This window comes from Taudactylus pleione, unplaced genomic scaffold (genome assembly GCF_031769625.1).
Source record: "Taudactylus pleione unplaced genomic scaffold, aTauple2 ptg001230l, whole genome shotgun sequence".
NCBI classification, from domain to species: Eukaryota; Metazoa; Chordata; class Amphibia; order Anura; family Myobatrachidae; genus Taudactylus; species Taudactylus pleione.
Window position 1 is genome coordinate 63,612 of NW_028285630.1, and position 26,994 is coordinate 90,605.

General features: G+C 43.7%; 1 protein-coding gene across 1 annotated transcript; it reads left to right on the plus strand.

Annotated features, from left to right (window-relative positions):
- On the plus strand, window positions 1-23,787 carry LOC148450983 (protein kinase C delta type-like). Its single transcript, XM_088462411.1, has 7 exons — window positions 1-105; window positions 1,897-1,988; window positions 5,313-5,375; window positions 8,637-8,766; window positions 14,772-14,927; window positions 23,103-23,231; window positions 23,743-23,787. Exons 1-7 carry the CDS (start codon window positions 1-3, stop codon window positions 23,785-23,787), a joined length of 720 nt encoding a protein of 239 aa, XP_088318537.1.
- Window positions 23,788-26,994: the final 3,207 nt, after the last annotated feature.

Here is a 26,994-nt window from a genome sequence, read left to right on the forward strand (position 1 = left end):
ATGTCAGAGAGAGAGGAGGCGGAAGCACTGGAGGAGATGACAGTGTTACAAGCAACATCTGGGAGCCCCTTCTTAGTTCATAGCATCCTGACATTCCGGACCGAGGTATTACCCTGCATGTTACAATCATCCTTGTGGTCCAGGGTGAATGCTCTGTACTATTCTTATACTGCTGTATTATAAAGTGTGTAATACTCCTATCCAGTGGTGGATTTTACCTAGGGGCTGCAGCTCCCCCAGTAAAATCCACCAACACAGTGAGCCAGTGGCAGTCCATGACTACACTGACTGGCTGTGACTTCCCATTGGAAGCATTACCTGCCAGTGATGCACAGGATAGGTAGTCCCAAGGGGAGGTGTCTTCTCTCCTGGGGCTGCCAATCCGGGCTGTGATTAGCAGAGAGCTTCTGTTCCAGTGGAGAGCCGCTCCTCTGCCTTCCAGGCTGCCCTACCTGGCTTCTAGGGGCTGATGCTGATGCAGTCCCTAGGAGCTGGTGTTATGTGTATGTGTGGCACCACCGCCACTCGTGCACATGTGTCGGTCCTGGGTGCCTGTCGGATCCATTGTGCAGGCACCGGGACTCGGCTGGCCAGGTCTTCAGTGTCTCTCCCTCTCTTTTGGCAGCAGCCCTCTCATCCAAGAGGGTAGGAGCCGCTTCTGTTCTCTGTGCCCAAGGAGGACATCCTGAGGAATTTGTACAATCAGTGTATACAATATATACAGTATATGGACTAAACCTGCTTGGGCTGCAGTGTTTTTCTTTCTATGTACAAGTCCTGTGAGAGCCTCTGCTTGTAACTTAGCTACAGTTTCCCCTTGGAGGGCACCTGGGCAATTACTGGAGATATTTGGAATGCCGGTCCTTACCCTTATATATGTAATATATATAAATGGAGTAATGTATGATGAGCAGAGAAAGCACAGAGCAGAGTAAGTGTGGAGGATATGTCATATCACAATTTTTTGCAACTGCGCATGTGCAAAATTTCCTAAGAACCATTACAGCGCCTGCTTTACACAAGGCGTACGTACAGAGGCACTGCTGAGATCGGGATGCCCGGTATTACACATGTTGTGGTAAGCGATGGGCATTGGGGGAGGTGAGTAGATAAATATTTCGTTCTGGGTGAGTACACAGCCGCAGGCATATGAGGCCATAGGCAGATAGAGAAGCTGCAGCTGCCATAAGACTGATGGCTCGACCAATGGTGACGTATAAGGATGCACCAATCGGTATTACTGCGTCCCTGGTCGATGTGAGTGGGCGTCTCAGTCCTTGTACAATCGGCCACATGGATGTACACCAGGGGAGGAGTCTGTATGCCATTTGCATAAACCCGCAGGCAGGTGACCACCAATAGACCCTGCTGCGTGTGCTATTGTGTGTGACTCAGGATCAGGCCCAGTGTCTGGCATGGTGTAATCACACAAGGAGGTAACAAGCAGTTAGGGAGCAGCCATTGGGGAACAGTGATGTAATGAGGAGTATGGGACATTAGCGGCTGTGCTTAGTCACTCCAGGCTTGTTTTATACCTAAACACATTCCAGGCCGGATCCACACAGTAATCACTCCCTCATATCACTATAATGTCCTGGGAAATGTATGCATCATGCGGGCTTGTCCACACATATGTGCACAGTGCACACGCAGGCAGAAGAGGACAGAGGAGACACATTTTATATTTATTAATTATAAATCACCCTATTGTGTCCATACCCATAGTGTTATAGTGTAGGACATGTCAGATACAGTAATAGTCACAGTGTAATAGATGGTGGAGAGCGCGGTGCTGCTGTACATTCTGAGCACCCAGACCAGGTAACTGTAAGAGTAATGACTGTACTAGAGTAACTGGCAAATATGTGACTCTGTTCTGTCTGTGTCCTGTAATAGAACAACCTGGCCTTCGTCATGGAGTACGCCAGCGGTGGAGACCTGTTCGATCTTCTGGTGAGAAGAGGCCGTCTTGAGGTCCAGGCTGTAACGTAAGTTCTATCACTGAGCTGATGTAAAAACTCTAATTGTGTGTGAGAGAAGATATGAGACATAGGAGCTTACAGTGTGGGGAATGAGATACATTATAATCAGTGGCAGAACAGCTGTCAGACCACTGCCCTCATTACACTTGTCCTGATTATACCAGCACTGGCCGCCAATGATTACCACATTTCATGTACACAACCAAATTTTAGGTGGATAAAAAGAAGAAATAATTTCAGGCCAGAAGACACAGCCAGACACTTACACACAAATACACACACACACACACACACCCTTAGACAATATGCTTTATCCCCTCCTCAATTATTGGTCACCCATCACTTTGTCTCTTCCACCTATGATTCTTTCCAACTTGTATTTTTCTTTCTTAAGTTGGGTACACAATATACAATGTATCATATGATATATTGTTCTGATGCGAATCAGAGCAATATTTCTTCTTCAGGGTCCATAGGGCTCCACAGGGGAGACAATGAGGTATAGGTGATGGTTAGGAGGACTGGACACCAACAGTTAAAGCTTTTCTGTCCCAGGATGCTCCGGTCCTTCCCCCCTATACCCTGCCCACAGCCTGAGGCAATTCAGTTTGTCGTTGATGTCCGGCAGGATCTGGATCACCGTCTGCACAGTTGGGCTGCTTTTAAGCAGCCAAGCTTTATTTTATGTTTTCTTTTATTTGGTTTTCCTGAAGAGCAGGCAGCCTTGCTGCTCCATCACCCCTCCGCTGCACCGCAACTCCAGCCCCAGGCTTGGTACTTATGGCGGGGCACTGGGGGGCTGGCTAGCTAGCATGGCTCCATGGGAGGACCCCAGACTGCAGCCATGACACAGCAGGACAGGTGCAGCGTGTTCCCGCTCATGGAAAATGTGGGAATCCGCGTCTATGCACATCGTATAGTGTGTAGGTCATTCCATGATTCACGGCTGTCGTTCATTGCATCATCCTTTCTGCTGTTCTGCATGGTAGATGGGATAATGCAATGAATGACGTGGTGCAGTGACATGCAGCATGTAATGACACATTGCGCCATTGTATACCGGCTTGTGCAGTGTGTATGGCGCGTGCAATGTATGATTACATTGCACCATTGGTGAGGTCGCACCATCGTATAGTGTGTACCCAGCTTAACCCTTATCTATAGCTCTCTTACTCAGTCCCTATCCCACATTGCATCTCTCTACCCCCCATATAAACACTATGGCTCTCTCCTCCCTCCCCCATGGAGGCAGAGCTATATAGTTATTATTATAATACCATGCAGAGGCTGTGACTAGATGCCCATGGGTTACTGGGAAGTGACATCACCTGAACAGCCAGTCCTAGCAGCAGATGGAAATTACAAGCAGCTGAGACATAGTGTATTATACAGCTGCTGCTCGCACCTTTACTCTTTCTCCGGACCAGATGCTCAGAAGACCTGTCTGCGGCAGAGAAACCAACAGGGAGGAGGAGAGCATGGCTATGGGGGGAAGAAGTAAGCAGCTTTGTGCTATAAAATATACAGAGGTGTCCTTATGGGTTGGGTATGAAATACCGGTGGCTACAAATCCCGCCGGTGGCAGCCTGAACAGAGCAGAATCCTGATGTCGGCTGTAAGTATACTATCCCTACACCTCTCCCCCCCTAATCCTCCCTTAGTGGTGTCTAACCCTAACTTCCCTGCGGGGGTGCCTAGTCCTAACCGCCCCAGTGTTGCCTAACCCTAACCGCCCCTCCCCACACCCTAAGCCTAACCCTCCCCGGGGGGTTGCCTAATCCTAACTTTCCCCCGATGGTGCCTAACTCTAACCGGCCCTTTCTGCAGCCTGACCCTAACGCTCCCCGGGGGGTACCTAGCCCTAAATCCTCTGGGGATGGCTAAACCTAACCCTCCCCCCACAGCTAAGACTTATGTGGCCTTGCTGTCTTACGATCCCTAAAGGGGTTGCAGCGTTGGCATTGTGCCGGGCGATGGGATTCCAGCGTCAGTATATTGAAAGCCGGCATTCCATCCACCAGCAATATGACTACATCCCGTCCTTTCTTATACACTGTGGCTCTAATCGGGGAAAATAGCCCCTCTCGATGCGCCAGGTACTGGTCGAATTGGCCTGGGAGCAACAAAACGACATTACTAGCTTACACTGATCAATTCGATGTGTGACATTTGTATATCTGTGTGCGAGTCTGGATCTGTATACTAATTTCTTCGATGAATCGGGTGCGACTTTTTCTCATGACAAGCGCCATTGTGTTTCATCTGTGACTTTGTACAAGTGTAAAACTAATTCCTGTGCAGTTAGAGTCACAGCCCAGAGTCTCTAGTACACTGTGGGCCTGATTCAGAGCCACTCGTAAGCGGCTGCTCGTTCGCTCCGAGCGATGTTCGCACAACTGCGCATGCGTACGGGTTTTAGTACGCATGCGCGAACCAGTCAGTGCGGTCAAAAATCGTGTGCTTGCAAAATAGCAAATGCCTGCTAATTTGAGTGACAGAGAGAGGCGTTTGTGGGTGGTAACAGGGGAAGGTGCTTGAAAACGGGGAGTGGAGATCCGAACGCAGGCGTGCCAAAAGGTCAAAGGCGTTTTAAGGGTGTGCATAATTAACAAATCAGTGTCATCGACCACGTCAGTTGGGTGTCTTTTAGCCAGAACTGCTCGTATGATTGCGGTAGGAAAATGCAACCACAAGAATAGCGAGCAGTTCATACGCCGTTCGATGTACTCGATTAATCTAATAAATAGCGGAGATGACGTATGATGCGAGCGGCCAGGGGGCGTTTTTTTCAAAATAACGTCCGCATGTTTTGTTCGCTCGTTCAGACATAGAGGCATCAACAGACCGCATAGAGCGAACGGTCAATTTAAATAGCCAGCCCCTTTTTCTAAACGAGCGAGCGCAAATAGCGTCCGGCTCTGAATCAGGCCCAGTGAGTGGTGTTTTGCTGCATCTGTGATGTAAATAATACATATCTCTTGGAGTGGCTCAGTGACGATGGTGTCTCGTGCCATATGGCATATGGGTGCTAGGTATATGAGGACATGCAGTGGCTGCCTGGTACACTCATACCATAGCACACAAGCTCCATTATAAGGGTCTTACATCTGCTGCTTATGGTATTACATATACGGCACAATCTGTGCTGCACTGAACAGATTTTGCTCTATTACAAATTTGTACAACAGCCCTCAACATTGTTCATAATTTCCCAATTGCCCTGTAAATAACATATATATTCCATGTACATGACTTTTTCTGTATATAAAGAATCCTCACACAGGACTGGATCTGGGACTTTACAATATTTAAAAATTTCTTCTTTAACAGATTCTACGCGGCTGAAATTGTCTCTGGTCTCCAGTACCTGCATGCCAAGGGCTTCATCCATCGGTATCTGCCTTTCTTTCCTCATTTACATAAACATAGAAGAAATGTCACTTTGGGGATTCGTGGTCATCCCGGACGTAACTGTGTTTACATTGGGAAATGAATGAAAGTAGTTACACCCTTATAAAATAAAATAAATACTTAGCAATGCTGTCAGTGCTAGTTACTAGAATCATAATTGTTTTGGTAATCAGGTTCCTTTACATATATTATGCAGGTCAGTACAAATACATAGGAGAGGGGCATATGTGCTATTGGCATACATAATAATGGTTCTGTCCGATATGAATGGGGGTGTGGCCATGTAATGGAGGGGCGTGGCTGTATCTTAGAGGGGATGGTCACACCCCCATAATGTGGCAGGCTAGGCTGACCCTTATGTCCCTGCAGTGGTATTCCTACTACCCTATTACTGCCGTACGCATCACTGCAGTGCATAGAAATACTTCCCAACTGCCCGGTGATTGGCAGAATGCAGTCCCTATCATTACATAATAACAGACCCAGCAAATTGGTATTGTCCTCCTGAAATGCAGACAGTGGGAGGTATGCTATGTGTGTATATTTGAATATCCTTTTTCCTGGCTCCAAAAAGCTGGTGTCATATAATAAATAACCAGGGCCTGTTTGAGGTCCGTTCCAGCTGAGCTGCCTCACAGAGGTTTGGAAGGGGGTGATTTGAGCCAACCCACTGACGTAACCATCCAATCAATCGTTAGTGTTTGTTCCCCTAAAACCTCTCTGAAAAAGTTTGTAGGCAATAAATCTTTAAGGCGCAGGTCCTAACAATTGGAGAGTCTTATCTGTGGCCCTCATTCAGAGCCGCTTGCTATTTGCGGTCGTTCGTTCTAAAACAAAGGGTGGCTATTCAAATGAACCGTTCGCTAATTGCGGTCTGTTCACGCCTCTAAGTCTGAACGAGCGAGCAAAACTTGCGGTTGTCATTTTGAAAAATATGCCCCCTGGCCGCTCGCATCCTACGTCATGTCCGCTATTTATTAGATTAATCGAGTACATCGAACAGCGTATGAACTGCTCGCTATTCTTGTGGCTGGTTTTTTCAACCGCTATTTTGCGAGCAGTTCGGAGTAAAAAAAACCAAGTGACGTGGTCAATGACGCTGCTGTATTAATTATGCACTCCCTTAAAATGCCCGTTTTGACCTTTAAGCACGCCTGCGATCTAATTCCACACCCCCGTTTTCAAGCACCTTCCCCTGTTACCATCCACATACGCCTCCCTCTGTCACTCAAAATAGCAGGCATTCGCTATATAGCGAACAAACAATTTTCGGCCGCACTGACTGGTTCGCGCATGCGTATTAAAATCCGTACGCATGCGCAGATGTGCGAACATCGGTCAGAACGAACGAGCGGCCGCTTACGAGCGGCTCTGAATCAGGGCCAGTGTCTTTAACAGGAATTTATTATGAATTTTCCATACAGTAACAGAAAGGGTGGTCATCATGTCACAGGGCTAGTCATAAAAGGGTGTGCATAATATCTAGTAACACGTTTCATGGGCACACTGCTCGCTTCCTGTTTATGCTAATTGGTGATGTGGGTCCTTTTTGTTTGGTCCGTGGCTGTCTCTGCTATTATATATGTGAGAGCTGGTTTTACATATCTGAAGACAAAATCATTGAATAGGATGATATTAACCAAACATACGCAGACCTGCACTGTATACATCTTTATACACATTCCCCCTTTTATTCAGCAACCACACTTCAAGGTGCACCAGGCTTGCCTACCCTCCCGATTTGGCCGGGAGCCTCCCGATTTTCGGGTTCTGCTCCTGGCCCCCCGGAAAGGCAGGCAAGCCTCCCGGAAGTGTCCGACCCTCCCCACCTCCCTCCCTGAAAAACACAGAAATCCCCGCAGCGGGGGGGCCGGTGACGCGATTCACGCAGAATGGGGAAAAATGCATCTTCCATGGGACAACTGTCTTTTACATTGCTTCACAATGCCGAAAATCACGGCATTGTGAAGAGGGGGCGGAGTCACGATGACGCGATCGTGCGGCCACGCCCCGGCTCCGCCCCCAGTATGCCACAAAATGGCCGCCCCGCCCCCTGCTCCACCCCCAATGACCGCCCCCGCCCCCCGCTAATAGCCGACAATCAGCTCCCTCCCGGAAGGCTGGAGCTGATTGTCGGCAAGTATGAGGTGCACATCCACTTCATCAGGGGCACTTTAACCAATGAGGTGCCCTCTATGCCAGGTATTTACATGGGCCCTCTCCTCCCCAGAAATAAGTCACTGGCACCTACACAGAAAATAGAGGTGCAAAAGATATCATAGACTCTGGCACTGACGCTATAGTATTTGCTATAGTCTACTCTTATTTCGAGGAAAATGCTGAAAATATGGTGGCAATGGCTGTCCAGTGAGCAATGCTCAGAGAGCAGAGTGGGCAGCCGGGGTCCCTTTAGCTTAAGGATCATATACACAGCACACCCTACACCTATGGTAGCTATGCCATGACTTTCCATGGGCAGTTCCAGGTCCCCTTATTTTAGGGATTATGTGCACAGCACACCCTGCACCTGTGCTAGCTACACCATATCATTCCATGGGCAGTTCCAGGTCCCCTTATGTTAGGGATTATGTGCACAACACACCCTGCACCTATAGTAGCTACACTATAGCATTCCATGGGCAGTCCGGGGCCCCCTTAGCTTAGGGATCATATGTACAGCACACCCTGCACCTAGAGTAGCTACACCATAGCATTCCATGGGCAGTCCGGGGCCCCCTTAGCTTAGGGATCATATGTACAGCACACCCTGCACCTATAGTAGCTACACTATAGCATTCCATGGGCAGTCCGGGGCCCCCTTAGCTTAGGGATCATGTGTATAGCACACCCTGCACCTATAGTAGCTACACTATAGCATTCCATGGGCAGTCCGGGGCCTCCTTAGCTTAGGAATCATGTGTACAACACACCCTGCACCTAGAGTAGCTACACCATAGCATTCCATGGGCAGTCCGGGGCCCCCTTAGCTTAGGGATCATGTGTATAGCACACCCTGCACCTATAGTAGCTACACCACAGCATTCCATGATCCTTGGAACTGTCCACACAACAGCGGATCGCCCTGACCCACCAGGTGTAAAAGACAGTTGTCCCATGGAAGATGCATTTTTCCCCATTGGTAAATTAGCCTTAGTCACTTATGGTACTTATGATGTGTGTCATATACTGTCTATGCAAACAAGTACTTAATGAAATACTAAGTGTAAAATGTCTCTTTTACAGAGATATAAAACCAGAGAACATACTTATTGATGGATCCGGCCACATTAAAATCGCCGATTTCGGGCTGGCTGTTAACAAGATCCAGGGAGCCGTGGGCTATGCTGGGACACGAGGCTACATTGCCCCAGAGGTGAGTTTATCACATAGAGGTGATGTGTACAGTATACAGTATTAGTGCTATTCGTATATATGTTGGACATTTCCACTCTTACCTTTTGCCCAGGTTGCCATCATTACTATACTACAAACAATCACTGCATACTGATCTAAGGGCCTGATTCAGAGCTCTACACAAACCCGATCTTATGTGTACAACTCAGATGGCGGGGGGATTGCTTATGCTCATTACCTGTTCTGCGAATGTGCAGAGCAGGTCCTGTGTTGTTGCACCCAGTGCTCCCTAAAGCCGGGTACACGCAGAATGATATGCTTTATGAGCGATATCATTCATTGTCGTCCCCTCACCTGACGGGCTCAATGTCATTCCCGACATTGAGCTTACACACTGAACGATATCATTAACGATATCGGTCAGTGACATCACCTCCCACAGTCCCCAAACATTCAGGGCCTGACGATATAGTCAGGTTGGCCAGCATGTTCGCATGACGGCAGACATCGTTAACGTTCCACGGGAGCGCGCATCGTAAACGATGTCATGCATACACACGGAGCGATGTTGAACGGTATGAACGATAACGATATCATTATCGCTCATATCGTTCACAATATTGTATGTGTGTACACTGGGCCGGTTCTAGACATTGTGTAGCTCAGGGCGAAAGTTCCCAGTTCCCCCCCCAAAAAAAGAAAGAGATATCTTTGTTTAGATAACATAACATTATGCCACACGCAGTAATGCCCTTTATAACACATTATACCACACACTGTAATGGCCTTTATAACACATTATGCCACACACAGTAATGCCCTTTATAACACAATATGCCACACGCAGTAATGCCCTTTATAACACATTATGCCACACGCAGTAATGCCCTTTATAACACATTATACCACACGCAGTAATGCCCTTTATAACGCATTATGCCACATGCAGTAATGCCCTGTATAACACATTATACCACACGCAGTAATGCCCTTTATAACACATTATGTCACACACAGTAATGCCCTGTATAACACATTATGCTATATGCAGTAATAACCTGTATAACACATTATGCCACATGCAGTAATGCCCTGTATAATACATTGTGCCACACACAGTAATTACCTTTATAATACATTATCCCCAATTCAAATTACACCACACAGTAGTCCCTTATGTTATGACACAAAGTGGTGCCCCTTTTACATAATGCCAAAATTAGTGTACCTTATACACAAGGCCCACAGTAGTAGTGCCCCTAATACAATGCCCACAGTAGTAGTGCCCCTTATACAATGCCCACAGCAGTGGTGCCCCTTACACAATGGCCCCAGTAGTGGTGCCCCCATTAGTAGTACCCCAGTGGTAATGCCCCCAGTAGTAATCCCCCCATTAGTAATGACCCCTATAGTAGTGCCCCCATTAGTAGAGCCACCATTAGTAGTGCCCCCATTAGTAATGCCCCCTATAGTAGTGCCCCCATTAGTAGAGCCCCCATTAGTAATGCACCCCAGTAGTAATCCCCCCATTAGTAATGCCCCTTATAGTAGAGCCCCCATTAGTAATGCTCCCCATTAGTAATCCCCCCATAAGTAATGCCCCCTATTGTAGTGCCCCCATTAGTAATGCTCCCCAGTAGTACTGCCCCCTATAGTAGTGCCCACTGTAGTAAAGTCCCCAGTAGTAGTGCCCCCACTAGTAATGCCCCCAGAAATAATGCCCCCTGTAGTTGTGCTCACTAGTAGTAATGCCCACTATAGTCGTCCCCCAGTAGCAATGCCCCCCAGTAGTAATTCGCCTATAATCGTGCCCCCAGTGCTTCCAACTGAAAAACCCCCCCACAATACTTACCTTTAGCCCCGCTCCTGCTTTCGCTGCCGCTGCCGTCCAGTCCGACCGTGGCTCCTCGGATCTATGGGAGAAACGTCATGACATCATGACGTCCATCCCATAGTACTCTCTCTGCCGGAAGCCGGAGCTCAGGAGTGAGTCCGGCTTTCGGTTGCCGCTGCAGGGAGGGAGCCGGGTGCCTGCTGATAACAAATATCAGCGGGCGCCCGGCAAATGCAGCCTCCCGGCGGCGGCTAGGGGGGTTGGGACCGGCATATTTTTTTATTATTTTATATTTCCTTCTAGATTTTTTTTTCGGGGGGGGGACTCAGTGGCGCCCTCTAGGTGTCGGCGCTTCGGGCGACGGCCCTGTTAGCCCGCACCTAGAACCATCACTGTGTATACACACCTTAAGTCCTAGCCTGTATGATAGGTTGGGGCCATTTGGGTGTGGGGAGTTGGTGGTACCAGGCAGCATACCTGAAAATGGGGGCGAGTGCAGAGGCCGGGGTCAATTTACTGGCCCCAGCAGAGAAGTTCTGGTGGCCATTCTGAGTAAGCTTAGGCTTACTGAGATGGCCGATGGTGATGTGATGCTGCGTCCTCGGATGCAGCAGCGGATCACAGAAGCTGTCAGGACATGTCTGTTTACACAAGATGCCTCCTGCGGTTTTCGCATATATTAGCATAGCTGCTGTGTCCAAAAGTGCAGCACCAATGCTAGCAGCATACAGCTTTGAATAAGGCCTTAATTCCTGTCCACAGTATTTCCCTTCACTGCTAGCCAATCACAGGTGTTTTCCCACACAGGCGGCTTATGACTGATTGGCTGTGAAGAGGAGCCAGGGTAATCCCTCCTTGGTTATTTTGCAGAGGTTGTTCTTAGCGAGCAGATGGCTCTTTTTATGGGGATATTTCAAAATTTGTTTATTTTTTCAATTTAGACTATGATGGATCAGGGAGGAAGATTTAGTATTTAATAATAATTGGGTCTCGTCCTATAATTTTAATGAATCAATTATCCAACAAGAAAGAAGTAAAGACAACTATTTCCCTTGAGGGCTACAGTGGATAGAAAGAGAAGAAAATATTTTATTTTAGATTTTAAAAAGTGGGGAATAAGGGTTTTGGTTTGGAGGAGTATTTTAGTCCATAACAGTTTACATAAAATGTGAGTATGTTTATGTATTTTTGAATGATGGGCATCACTCTATGGGACAGCGGTCCATTATGCTAGGATCACAAGCTTGGCAACAGTTCTACCTAGGGGTACCAGTCATTGTATTACCATAACCCACACAGGCAAGGCTAATCAGGAAGAGCCACCACTTTTCACCTGGGATGTGTCAGGAACTTAAAGTGTCCCTGCAAAAATCTAATAGTGTCCTCAAGCAGACAGGGAGAAATCGTATGTGTGGCTAATATAAAAATAGATAGGGTTAGCAGAACACCATTAGCCCTAGCCATCTTATTGATACAGTGTTCAGGCATTTTGGGAGTGGGGGGACAAAGTGGGGGAAAGCTGGGTGGTCTGAACCCTATCACAGCAGGTAAGCAGAAGCCTATTGTGCACCCTCCCCCCATCTGGCATTTCACTTACTGTTTGGCAGGCACTGGGTAGGAGAGGGGCACTGCTTGCCTTCATGCAGGGTGGGCGGGGATCGAAGTGGAGGGGACGGTCAGCTTCCGGCGGGGGCAGCTTTCCAACAAGGTGGTTTGAGGTCTAAGTGGAGGGGGGTGGCCGTCATCTTCCACCCAGCGGGGTGGCTCCGAGCAATCAGCTACACTGTGACGTGGCCAATCAGTTGCTCTGCACTGACATTTCTAAAAGAAATGTCAGTGCAGCGCGACTTTCGGACAAATTGTGCCAGAAGGACTGCCAAAGAAATATAGTAGCATGGGGAGAACACTGATAGATGAGGCCAATGCAACACGCAGAATAAAAAAAATTAATCATTGCCTCTGCCTAAATGTACAAAAAAAATTAAGGTGACCCAACCATAGTGGCAGGTATGTTCTTACCCTTAAAAATATCCTAAGGACTTGTGTATAATACTGAAAGCATGCAAGTTACCATCATACAATGCAAGCATATTTTTTTATATTAATAAAGAGAGCATCCTAGTGACTGATATACAATACAGAGAGCATCCTAGTGACTGATATACTATACAGAGAGCATACCTGTGACTGCCACATAATATAAAGAGTATCCTACTAATTGACACGCAATGCAGAGAGCAACCTAGTGACCACCATACATGACAGAGTATTTTATGCAATACAAATGAATATATTTATTAAGGTATTTATTTACACATATATTTCACCGGAATCATCTAGTTATTCCCTGTCCCAGTGGAGCTTACAATCTATATTCCCTGTACACACACATATACTTAAGGTTAAGATGTTTGTTAGAAGACATTACATTTTAAGGGTGGATTTTGGGTGCAACTGCAGTACCCAAAGGAAACCCACAAAAACATTGGGAGAGCATACAAACTCCACACAGATAGGGCCTTAGTAGGAATCAAGCCCAATACCTCAGTAGTGTGAGACAGCAAGCTAACCACTGCACCACAGTGCTGCCCTACAGAGAGCATTCTTGCTCCTGCCATACAATACAAAGACCACAACACAGAGAACAACCTAGTGGCTGCCATAGGATACAGTGAGCATTCCCGTGACCAGGGGCGGATTGGACCGCACTTCATTCACTCCTACTCTGTTCCGCTGGCCGCTGCCGCGATTAGAGCTGAGAGCTCCGATCGGGCAACGTTACTGCCCGGTACCTGTAGTTAAAGAAAATGGCTGACTAGGGAGCTGCTGCATATGCCCGCAGCAGCTCCTCCCATAAGCCTTTGCAGAGCCGTCAGTCACCACTGACAGCTCTGCCTCCAGCCCGTCCGCGACCCGCCTTCATCACCCTCTATGTCTGCAGCCGTCACACGCTAGCGCCGTTTCTTATACTAGAGGCGCACTCAAGGCTGCCGCTAACTGCACCCTTGACTAGAAGAGAAGAAGCTCGGACCTGCTGGAGATTGCTGCTGAGGGCTATACCTACCCCGGTTCTCCAACTGCCCAGAGCCCTGCAAGTAACTGTAGCCCCCCTCCCACCACCGGAGACTCCTTCCCCGCCTCCACTTCTCCCTGGGGATGCTGCCTTGGAGACAGCCACTGCTGCAGCCATGCTGAATATGTCCTCTGTTAGTAAGTGTCAGCGGGGGGGGTGGGGGATTAGACAGCAGTTAGAACAGTAGTTCTAGGATGGATGGGGTGTGGGGGGAGGTCCTCTGCCTGGTATAGCTAGGGGCACATACATTATGTATAGCTGGGGGTACATATACCTGGAGGTTGGATATGTATAGTGCCTGGGCATAGCTGTAGATAATTGGGGCAGCTGATATGTGGGATAAGTGAAATGCCTGGGTATAGCTGAGGGTACATACATAGGCATATAATGTGTGTTTATCTCCAGTCCTTGCACCATGTATCCACTTACCACCCCTCGCCCAATCCCATTGCTATCCCGGATGCTGCCTTCAGACTGCTTTATTGCCCTTCATGGGACCATGTCCCCATGTTACTGATGCATTAAATTGGTCTTTTGCTGCTCTTCTACCCTATTACCATAGATCCTTTAATGCATTAAAATGATAACCACGATGGTTGAATGATTTTCCATCCCAATCCGCCCCTGCCTGTGACCATAACAAAATACAGAGAATTATTTTGACCACAACATAAAACTGAGAGCAGAGAAATTATATTTAATACCAAGATCACTATTGTGGTCGATACCTTATATCCCCCTAATTATTTATTAAGCCCACCTCAAAACCACTAATGCCTTCAGTTTCAGCATCATTATCACCATTATAATCATATACTTCCATTTTCCCATCATTTCCCCATTTCAATTAATTCTATTTGTATTCATTCCCCCCTTCCCTATTCTCATGAAAATACTGTGAGTGTGTCTGTCCCGGTAAATGTGTGGTCAGTGTGTCCATCCTGGTAAATGTGTCCCCCATCATGCCTATGAGTGGTATACATGATCTGAGTTTTCATTCATCTCACATGTATGGTATAATTTATCAATCTATCATCTGATGGTAAATTGTGCCCAGATGTGTTTTCCAGTCTATAAAACAGTATAATGTAGCAAATTGCTTATCTTTTATTGACAGATTGTCTCAAGCCAACAGTACGATGCGGGAGTTGACTGGTTCTCCTTCGGGATAGTACTGTTCAACATGACATCTGGTCAATTCCCGCACGACTTGAAGATCTCGGCTTTATCGGGCTGTGACCTAAGCCCGAATACGAGAGACATCATTGAAGAGGTGAGTGTGAGAAGACACTTAGCATTCAGCACTAGGTACAAGGATATCATGAACAGTGTGTCCCATTGGTTATCCTCCATTACTTCTATAAAACTCCCATTCTCTAGTATCTGTCATGTATTTGTTCTTGCTATGAATTGTCAGGTAGATATATATGGGGAAAATATCTGTATTACATACATCACATTACTTTTCTTGGTTCCCCCTTTCTGACCATCATAAACAAGTGGTAACTGAAGAAAACTCCAAGTCAGACCAATCAGTGCTGCAGGAGTCACTTTACCACTGACATACACCATCAGTAACACGTTTTAGAACATCCCCATTTTCCCACTCTTTTAAAATTTAAGTAAATCAATTCCAGTGAATAACCTGCAATAATACAATATAAAGCTATAAGCTGCTAGAGGTTTAACCACTTGCCTGGCATGGTCGGATCAGATACGACCATACCAGACTGGGCTTTCCCTGACATGGTCGTATCTGATACGACCAGTCAGAAACGCCCAGTGGGCGGCTTGCTGGAAGTTAACTTCCAGCAGCCGCCCATCTCAGAGGGACCTCACGGTCCCTCTGCTCCCTTAGCTCCTACCCCTATGCCTGATCACTGCTTGTAGCAGTGCTCGGGCAGCCCCGTGCCGACGGCCCCCTTTACCCGGCGGCTGTAGAGGAGACGGAGCAGCTGCCGGGCACATCACACTGACAGCCCGCGGTGCTCCAGGACGGAGCAGCCGCTGGGCAAATCCTCCCATCCGCCTAACCACACAGCCAGCTAAAGGTAAAATTCTCCCCCCGCCGCTGTAGAGATTGCGGCAGCCCGGCGGCTGAAGAAACTGCTCTGCCGCCGGGCAAATACTACCCCGTATGCCACCCACACTGTGAGCCTCTCCCCAGCATCACACCCATACCCGGTGGCTGCAGAGGGAAAGGAGCAGCCGCCGGGCAGATCCTCCTCTCCAGCCGCCGTATAGATAGCGGCAGCTCAGCGGCTGAAGAAACAGCACATCCGCCGGGCAAATCCTCCCTCCTTTGGAACCCGCACCCGGCAGCTGGAGAGGGAATGGAGCAGCCGCCGGGTAAATACACAGGGCTGTCCTCCTCCTTTCCCTCCTCCCTCTCTCGTACACAAGCAGCTGCTCTAGCCGCTAGATATAGGTCCCGCGGGGCAGCAAGCATAGTTCTGTCCCTCCCACTTACCCTCCCACCAATGTATATACACAGAAGAGCCCTGCCTATATATATATATATATATATATATATATATACACATATTTACACACACAGTATGAATGTATATATTAGGGGTGAGCGGGTTCGGATTTCTGAAATCCGAACCCCCCCGAGCCCCCCCGATCCGAGTCCAATCCGAGTCAGGCTCGACTTTTCCCGCCTGACTCGGATCTGAAATCGAGGCAAAACGTCATCATCCCGCCTTCCGAGTCTCGCGGGTTTTGGATCCTATATAAGGTACCCGCGTCGGCGCCATTTTCTCACTCGGCTGTGGACAGTGAAGAGGGAGGGTGGGAGTTAGGGCTGGCTGGGCTGTGTAGTGTAGTGTAGTGTAGTGCTGCTGTTGTCCACTACTTCAAAGTCCATAGGGGCTGGCTGTGTTGTGCTGTGCTGCTGTTGTTAATAGGGGCTGTGTCCACTACTTCAAAGTCCATAGGGGCTGGCTGGACTGTGTTGTGCAGTCAGTTCTCCATAGGGGCTGTGTCCACTCCAAACTCCTGTGCAGTGTCCCAGTCCTAAAGGGGTGCTGTAGTGTTGTCCAGGGGGTGCTCTGTCCATCAGGGGTGCTCCCCCCAAGTGCTACAAAAAAATTTATTTTCTGTTTGTGAATTGTGTGCGCAGTAGCCGCACGTGCATCAACAAAGTAGTGCCAAGCGTGCGCCTGTGTCATAAGTAAAGGGCCGGCTGGCTTGACCGTTAAAGGGTGCTGTAACCCCCAAAGTACACTCCAGTCCAAACCAAAAAAAAAATTATTTTCTGTGTTTGTGAATTGTGTGCGCAGTAGCCGCACGTGCATCAACAAAGTAGTGCCAAGCGTGCGCCTGTGTCATAAGTAAAGGGCCGGCTGGCTTGACCGTTAAAGGGTGCTGTAACCCCCAAAGTACACTCCAGTCTAAACCAAAAAAAAAATTATTTTCTGTGTTTGTGAATTGTGTGCGCAGTAGCCGCACGTGCATCAACAAAGTAGTGCCTAGCGTGCGCCTGTGTCATAAGTAAAGGGCCGGCTGGCTTGACCGTTAAAGGGTGCTGTAAACCCCAAAGTACACTCCAGTCCAAACCAAAAAAATATATATTTTCTGTGTTTGTGAATTGTGTGCGCAGTAGCCGCACGTGCATCAACAAAGTAGTGCCAAGCGTGCGCCTGTGTCATAAGTAAAGGGCCGGCTGGCTTGACCGTTAAAGGGTGCTGTAACCTCCAAAGTACACTCCAGTCCAAACCAAAAAAAAAATTATTTTCTGTGTTTGTGAATTGTGTGCGCAGTAGCCGCACGTGCATCAACAAAGTAGTGCCAAGCATGCGCCTGTGTCATAAGTAAAGGGCCGGCTGGCTTGACCATTAAAGGGTGCTGTAACCCCCAAAGTACACTCCAGTCCAAACCAAAAAAATATATATTTTCTGTGTTTGTGAATTGTGTGCGCAGTAGCCGCACGTGCATCAACAAAGTAGTGCCAAGCGTGCGCCTGTGTCATAAGTAAAGGGCCGGCTGGCTTGACCATTAAAGGGTGCTGTAACCCCCAAAGTACGCTCCAGTCCAAACCAAAAAAAAAATTATTTTCTGTGTTTGTGAATTGTGTGCGCAGTAGCCGCACGTGCATCAACAAAGTAGTGCCAAGCGTGCGCCTGTGTCATAAGTAAAGGGCCAGCTGGCTTGACCGTTAAAGGGTGCTGTAACCCCCAAAGTACACTCCAAACCAAAAAAAATATATATTTTCTGTGTTTGTGACTTGTGTGCACTGTGGCTGCACGTGCATCAACAAAGGAGCAGCGCCAAGCGTGCGCCTGTGTCCCATAAGTAAAGAGCCGGCTGGCTCATTTCTTAAAGGGTGGTGTAACCCACAAAGTGCACTACTCTCCAGCAAAAATAAAAAAATATTTTCTGTGTTTGTGTGCGCTTTAGCCGCACGTATATATCAATATAACATAAATGGAGGACCAAACTTTCTCCGATAAAAATAAAATAGGGAAAGATCAAGAACCACTTCCTCCTAGTGCTGTTGCTGCTGCTGGGAGTTGTTCATCATCCCAGAGAGGAAGTAGGAACATCACTACTTTTACTAAACAATTGACCCTCCAACAGTCCCTAGCGATGAGGATGAAGTACGACAGCAGTCATCCTGAAGCAAAACGTATAACTGAGGCCTTGACTGCTATATTGGTGTTAGACGTGCGTCCGGTATCCGCCATTAGAGCAGTGGGATTTAGACAATTGATGGAGGTAGTGTGTCCCTGGTTCCAAATCCCGTCTAGATTCCACCTGCATCCTCAAAGCAGCAGCGACAAGCATGCGTCTGTCTGTTAAAGGGTGGTGTAACCCTCAAAGTGCGCTCCACAAACAATAAAAATATTCTTTTTTTTTCTGTCTTTGTGAATTGTGTGGGCTGTAGCCGCACTTGCATCCTCAAAGCTGCAGCGACAAGCGTGCGTCTGTCTGTTAAAGGGTGGTGACACCCTCAAAGTGTGCTACACAAACAATAAAAATATTGTTCTTTTTTCTGTCTTTGTGAATTGTGTGGGCTGTAGCCGCACTTGCATCCTCAAAGCAGCAGCGACAAGCGTGCGTCTGTCTGTTAAAGGGTGGTGACACCCTCAAAGTGTGCTACACAAACAATAAAAATATTGTTCTTTTTTCTGTCTTTGTGAATTGTGTGGGCTGTAGCCGCACTTGCATCCTCAAAGCAGCAGCGACAAGCGTGCGTCTGTCTGTTAAAGGGTGGTGTAACTCTCAAAGTGCTCCAAAATATAAAAAACAATTTTTTTAATGTGTTTGTGACTTGTGTGCGATGTAGCCGCACTTGCATCCTCAAAGCAGCAGCGACAAGCGTGCGTCTGTCTGTTAAAGGGTGGTGACACCCTCAAAGTGTGCTACACAAACAATAAAAATATTCTTCTTTTTTCTGTCTTTGTGAATTGTGTGGGCTGTAGTCGCACTTGCATCCTCAAAGCAGCAGCGACAAGTGTGCGTCTGTCTGTTAAAGGGTGGTGACACCCTCAAAGTGTGCTACACAAACAATAAAAATATTGTTCTTTTTTCTGTCTTTGTGAATTGTGTGGGCTGTAGCCGCACTTGCATCCTCAAAGCAGCAGCGACAAGCGTGCGTCTGTCTGTTAAAGGGTGGTGTAACCCTCAAAGTGCTCCAAAAAATAAAAAACTATTTTTTAAATGTGTTTGTGACTTGTGTGCGATGTAGCCGCACGTGCATCAACATAGTAGCAGCTCCAAGCGTGCGCCTGTGTCATAAGTCAAGGGCTGGTTTGGACATCTGGTCCAGACTGAAGGACGTGCCAACAATTTCTGACAAGTCTACTGTCACTGCATATGATACTGTCCTCAATGCAGCAGCGACAAGCGTGCGTCTGTCTGTTAAAGGGTGGTGACACCCTCAAAGTGTGCTACACAAACAATAAAAATATTGTTCTTTTTTCTGTCTTTGTGAATTGTGTGGGCTGTAGCCGCACTTGCATCCTCAAAGCAGCAGCGACAAGCGTGCGTCTGTCTGTTAAAGGGTGGTGTAACTCTCAAAGTGCTCCAAAAAATAAAAAACAATTTTTTTAATGTGTTTGTGACTTGTGTGCGATGTAGCCGCACTTGCATCCTCAAAGCAGCAGCGACAAGCGTGCGTCTGTCTGTTAAAAGGTGGTGACACCCTCAAAGTGTGCTACACAAGCAATAAAAATATTCTTCTTCTTTTTTCTGTCTTTGTGAATTGTGTGGGCTGTAGCTGCACTTGCATCCTCAAAGCAGCAGCGACAAGCGTGCGTCTGTCTGTTAAAGGGTGGTGACACCCTCAAAGCGTGCTACACAAACAATAAAAATATTCTTCTTCTTTTTTCTGTCTTTGTGAATTGTGTGGGCTGTAGCCGCACTTGCATCCTCAAAGCAGCAGCGACAAGCGTGCGTCTGTCTGTTAAAGGGTGGTGTAACCCTCAAAGTGCGCTCCACAAACAATAAAAATATTCTTCTTTTTTTTTCTGTCTTTGTGAATTGTGTGGGCTGTAGCCGCACTTGCATCCTCAAAGCAGCAGCGACAAGCGTGCGTCTGTCTGTTAAAGGATTACATCCGTGACAGCATCCAAGTAGGCATGTCAGACAGTCCGTACCTGTACTGGCAGGAAAAAGAAGCAATTTGGAGGTCCCTGTACAAACTGGCTCTATTTTACCTGAGTTGCCCCCCCTCCAGTGTGTACTCTGAAAGAGTGTTTAGTGCAGCCGGGAACCTTGTCAGCGAAAGGCGTAGGAGGTTGCTTCCACAAAATGTGGAGAAGATGATGTTCATAAAATGAATTATCAACTCTTCCAGGGAGACCAGCCTCCAGAACGTACAGAGGGACCTGTGGTTGTGGATTCCAGCGGAATTCCATCCTCTGTGAGGATGAGGATGTACACAACACTGAAGAGGGTGAGGAATCGGTGGATGAGGAGGATGAGGACGACATCTTGCCTCCGTAGAGCCAGTTTGTGCAGGGACAGATTAATTGCCAGCTTGTTTTGTGGGGGCCCAAACGAACCAATCATTTCAGCCACAGTCGTGTGGCAGACCCTGGCGCTGAAATGTTTGGTTTGTTAAAGTGTGCATGTCCTGTTTATACAACATAAGGGTGGGTGGGAGGGCCCAAGGACAATTCCATCTTGCACCTCTTTTTTTTCTTTGAATTATGTATAGTTTGGGGCCTAGTTTTTCAAACTGCCATCCTGTCTGCCACTGCAGTGCCACTCCTAGATGGACCACGTGTTTGTGCCGCCCACTCGTATCTCTTAGCATAGTCATCCAGCTACCTCGGTGCAACCTTTTTTACATAAAAACACTATTGTGAGGTGTTCAGAATAGACTGGAAAAGAGTGGAAATTAAGGTTATTGAGGTTAATAATAGCATAGGAGCAGAAAAACCCACAAATTCTGTGATTTTAGCTGTTTTTATGCTTTTTTTCAAAAAAATACAGATCCAAAACACAAAACCCAGAACCTAAAACACGGAAGGGTGGTTTTGGCAAAACCAATCCAGATCCAAAACACGAAGAAAGATCCAGATCCAAAACCAAAACACGAAAACACGAAAAGTGGCTGGTGCACACCCCTAGTATATATACGATATATACATATATATACATATTATATGCATATATATATGTGTGTGTGTGTGTATATATATATATTTATATATATGTGTGTGTAAATATATATATATATATATATATATATATATATATATTATTTTTTGTTAACAATTTTTTTTTATGCTTATATTGGTGTTATAGGCAATTTTGTTTTGATTATGGTGGTCCTGTATCGAATCAAGATTCGAAACAGGGCCTCTGATTAGGGATGGTATACTATACAGTATACTAGGGATGGCCACTGACCATCGATGGTTTACAAACTATCGATGGCCTATGACCAATAACAAGTTGTTGTGCCATTGCTGATGGTCATCGATACTGTACCATCGATGGCAACCTGAACCGATGTTAAGGAAACATCGGTGGCTTTAGTCTAAAAAAGTGATGATTTTTTATCGATGGTTGCCACATCGATAGATAATCATCGATTGTTTGAAACTGCAGTCATCAATGTTTCCTTAACATCGGTTGGGGCTGCCATCGATTGTGCAGCTGTCAATAACCATCACTACAGTATATAATAAATTTTGCTATATTTATGGTATACTGTGTTTAAAAAACAAAATAGAAAAAAAAATTCATAAAATCGTGTTGGATAAGTTTTAAAAACATGTTCTTGACCTAATTCAGTCATAAAAAAACCCGACAATTTTGGAGCGGTTTTTGGAAACAAAATTCGTCAGTTAAGTGGTTAAGAAAAAAGTTAGGTCAGCAAAAACTGAAAAATAGTGTGACTTTCAGGGAACAAGTGTGTTAAGTATTTACAGATATTCTGCAGCAAATGAAAAAGGCTTGTCTGGGCTATGAAGCACAACCACTGGACTACTTAAGACTGGAATAAAAAATATGAAATCTTTTTTACATTAGGCAGGGTTTTCGTATGCTGTCGAGAAATCAAAAGGATGGTTCCTCAGTGCATGTCGTTTAATTACTATATTACCAGCATATTTAAACCCAAAATTTCAAATGGCTGCTTTTATAAGCCAGCTCTTAGTAAATAAACCCCTGTGACATCATCTCTCAAAGAAGAAGGAAGCGTTATGGTCTGGGGCTATTTTGCTGGAACCTAAGTTCACAACTTAAACAGAGTGACTGGTACCCTGAACCAAAAGATCTACCACAACAGTTTGCAGCCAAATGCAATACCCTCTGGTCTATACCTACCTGGTCACAGGTTCATCCTATAGCAAAATAATGACCTAAAATACCTCCAGGCAGTGTCAAAACTACTTTCACAGAAAAGAACAAGACGGTAGGCTTCAAATCACAGAATGGCCAGCACCATCTGCAGACATCTACACAATTGAGCTTGTTTTGGATGAGCTGGGCAGAAAGGGTGAAAACAACCTACAAGTGCAACAAATTTGTGGGAACTTCTGCAACAGTGTTGGGAAGAATTATCCAAGCAATATTGATTTCCAATTTACAAAAGAATACCACAAGTGTGTTCATCGGTTATATCTGCAAAGGGTGGCTACATTGAGGAGTCAAATTTTTAGATTCTGTTATGTTAAACAAAATGATTCTATGATTTCTTTTTTTATCTCCAATTGTTTTTGTTCTATGCTATATTTTGAGCATACACTGAGACATTAAACTGCGTGAATTTCAATACAAATTGGAAAAATTATGATGTTCTAAATCTTTTCACCAGCAGTGTCTTCTATCCTGGTTTTATCCTAAACTAGATGCATGTATTCTGATTACAGCAAAAGAATAATGCTTTTCCTGTGTGATGCTAAAAACTCATGACTAAATTATATTGCTGCCAAATTTGTGAACTGTGGCTGGACTGACACTATAATTATGCTCACATTGCTCTTTTCAGCTCCTGTGCGATGACCCTCAGATGCGTCTGGGTGTGAACGGAAAGATACGTCATCATCCGTTCTTTGAGGGTATTGATTGGGTGGAGTTAGAAGATCTTCGAGTGCAGCCCCCATTCATACCCGGCAAAGTAAGTGTTTAGAATTGGAAGGTAACATATAGGAATCTCGTAATGTTTACCCCACTGCTTATCATACAGTAATCCACATTATATTATGGGGACCATGGCAGGGATGGGAGAAATCCTTTTATTGGTAAAGGAGTGGATATTATGCTATGTGACCATACACTGTGCTTTTATTGCCTAATATTCTTATTCATGTGTGTCATAACAAGACGAACCTGAGCATGTGTGACATGTTTGTGAATGGGTTAATTAAAATAAAAAACTGGGTCTGACTAAAATTGACAAAAGTCCCTCATAATTATATTTCACATTCCCCATTGAATACCCATTTTTGCCACCTTTAAAATTTGGTTCAAGAGCTAAGAGTTTAGGAAGTCTCAGTTACTTCCTGATGTATCTCAAAATATAAATTCTCTATTAAACAGGAAGAAATTTATTTAAGTCTTTTAATGTATCTCTCCTTACAGAAAGACCTTTTTCATATGAAAAATGTGTGATTGTTTTCTACCTGCAGCCACCAGCGAAGGTAACATCACCTCCCCAGATGCTGGAGGAATAAACATCTTCCACAGGAGCAGGCAGCCCTTGGTTCCATCAGTAGCCACAGAACAACATCAAGCCTGCATAAGAACACCTGGCCCCTCCGTCAGCCCAAGTTATATATAAGGCATAAGATCGCCTGTCATAAATTAAACACCTACAGTATGTCCTCCACTGCCCGGCAAGTACTGGAGATAGAGACAATCATCCTCAACAAAGCCTATAAGGTAAGTTAGGTAAGTAAGGTAAGTAAATACTTTTATGTAGAATTTTTTTTTATGCATTTTTACAATATAAATAGTCTAATATAAATTAGTATTTCTTAAGAATTATTCAGTAGGAACATATTATTTAATTAAAACATACATTTCTAATCTTTAATTTTTAATCTTTAATTGATCATTTATATTTTAAAAATATACTATTTATCATAATTATTTTATTTAATCAACATCAATATCACAAATATCTACTTTATTTTAATATTTATTGTTTAGTTGGTAATTTATATATATTTTTATAATAAATAACATCAAAGGTGAGTGATGGCTGGCTAGTGAGGGGAGGTGGAGGCCAGAATTTTTAACTAAAATTTAATATTTATAACAATATTTTTGTTTTAATACTTTTTTATTAATATACATATAAATTTACATATTAATATCTAATTTTATATTTGATCTTAAATTAATTTATATATTGAGAACCTATAGAGTGTATACTATAATTTATTGTAAATATGAACATATAATTGACACTAAATATCTAATCTATGTTAATATTTAAACTGATAATTTATATATTGACATTTTTTATAATAAATAACATCAAAGGTGAGTGATGGCTCGCTATTGAGGGGAGGTGGTGGCCAGAATTTGAATTAAAATTTTATATTTATAACATAATTTTTGTTTTGATACTTTTTTATTAATATACAGAAATGTACATATTAATATCTAATCTAATTTTATATTTATTCTTAAATTGATTTTCATATTGAGAACATATAGAGTGTATACTATAATTTATTGTAAATATTGTATATATAATGAACTGACACTAAATATCTAATCTATATTAATATTTAATGTTAAACTGATAATTTATATATTGAAAATTTTTATAATAAATAACATCAAAGGTGAGTGATTGGCTGGCTAGTAAGGGGTGGTGGAGGCCAGAATATTAACAAAAAAATTATATTTAGACCAATACCTATGTTTTGATAATTATTTTTATAAATATACATATAAATATACATATAAATCGATACATTAATATCTAATCTAATTTAACTCAATATTTAATCTTAAGCTGATAACTTATATATTGAGAATATATAGTATTTATACTTCAATTAATTAATCTAAACATATAATTAATTGATATAAATATCTAATCTCTTTCAATATTTAATGTTAAATTGATAATTTATATATTGAAAATGTTTATAATAAATAACATCAAAGATGAGTGATTGGCTGGCTAGAGAGGGGTGGTCGAGGCCAGAATATTAACTAACATTTTATATTTAGACCAATATTTTTGTTTTGATAATTGTTTTTATAAATATACATATAAATTGATACATTAATATCTAATCTAATTTAACTCAATATTTAATCTTAAGCTGATAACTTATATATTGAGAATATATAGTATTTATACTTCAATTAATTAATCTAAACATATAATTAATTGATATAAATATCTAATCTCTTTCAATATTTAATGTTAAACTGATAATTTATATATTGAAAATGTTTATAATAAATAACATCAAAGATGAGTGATTGGCTGGCTAGAGAGGGTTGGTGGAGGCCAGAATATTAACTAACATTTTATATTTAGACCAATATTTTTGTTTTGATAATTGTTTTTATAAATATACATATAAATCGATACATTAATATCTAATCTAATTTAACTCAATATTTAATTTTAAATTGATCATTTATATATTAAGAATATATAGTATTTATACTTTAATTTATTAATATAAATATATAATTAATTGATATAAATATCTAATCTATTTCAATATTTAATGTTAAACTGATAATTTATATATTGAATTTTTTTTATAATAAATAACATCAAAGGCGAGTGATTGGCTGGCTAGTAAGGGGTGGTGGAGGCCAGAATATTAACTAAAATCTTATATTTAGACCAATATTTTTGTTGTTTTGTAAATATAAATTTAATTATAGATTAATATTGAATGTAATTTATTATTTAATCTCAAATTGATCATCTAATCTACAGTATTATAATATTAAGGGCTGGATTCAATTAGTTGCGAAATCGGCTAATTTTATCACTGGGGATAAAAACCTCAGATTTCGCCGACAAAATCAGCTAATTTCGTGAAAAATCATCACACCAACGGGAATGGAATACTCTAAAACAGGCGAAAAGTTTTCACCATCTCAGACCAGGTGAAAAAATTAGCAAAATCCCTATTTTTGCCTAAAAATGTGGGGATTTCTTTTAGTACCATTTGGACACCCCCAATCATAAATTACCCCAAAAGTTTCTTGCAATTTGTGTAATTTAGCAAAAAAATGACCAGTCAAATTTTGGGTGAAAAAAAAAATCAATTAAAATGGGTTTAATATATTGGGTTTGGTATTTTGGGGGGCTATATGGATGCATCAAATGTTTTAAACATTGCACATGGTTGCAGCAGGCGTTTTTTTTTACATTTTAAAAGCACACTTTTGCAACCGGAAAATATACTTGCACCCATTTTAACGTACCCCCAATTTACATGAAACAGTAATTTCCTGGAAAAAAATTGCTTTGTATAATTTTTTTTCTATATGCATATTACCGCCAACCAAAGTACCCTAAATACTTTTATTACAGCCAATAATACACTTCTAAATTAATTTCTGATGTACATCAGCCTTTTTTTGGGGTACAGACTCAATTTCCTGCATGTCCTCACATTTTTGCCTGTTTGCACCTGTTATTTTATTGCACCTACCCATTTTAGCCTGATTTTTGGCAAAAATCATCCGATTTTGCTGGTGAAATCGTCCAATTTTATCGCCAACGATAAAATCACCCAAATTCGCACCTAATTGAATCCGGCCCTTAATGTTAAAATAATTATATATTTCATTTTTTTTAAATAAATAACATCAAAGGTGAGTGATTGGCTGGCTAGTGAGGGGTGGCGGAGGCCAGAATTTTAATTAACATTTTATATTTAGAGAAATAC

What these genes read in the sequence shown, in the direction of transcription:
- LOC148450983 (XM_088462411.1), top strand. Translation starts at nt 1, where the DNA reads ATGTCAGAGAGAGAGGAGGCGGAAGCACTGGAGGAGATGACAGTGTTA. An exon ending in CTTGAGGTCCAGGCTGTAAC is followed by an intron (nt 1,989 to 5,312) that starts GTAAGTTCTATC and finishes CTTCTTTAACAG; the next exon opens with ATTCTACGCGGCTGAAATTG. An exon ending in CCCCATTCATACCCGGCAAA is followed by an intron (nt 23,232 to 23,742) that starts GTAAGTGTTTAG and finishes TTCTACCTGCAG; the next exon opens with CCACCAGCGAAGGTAACATC.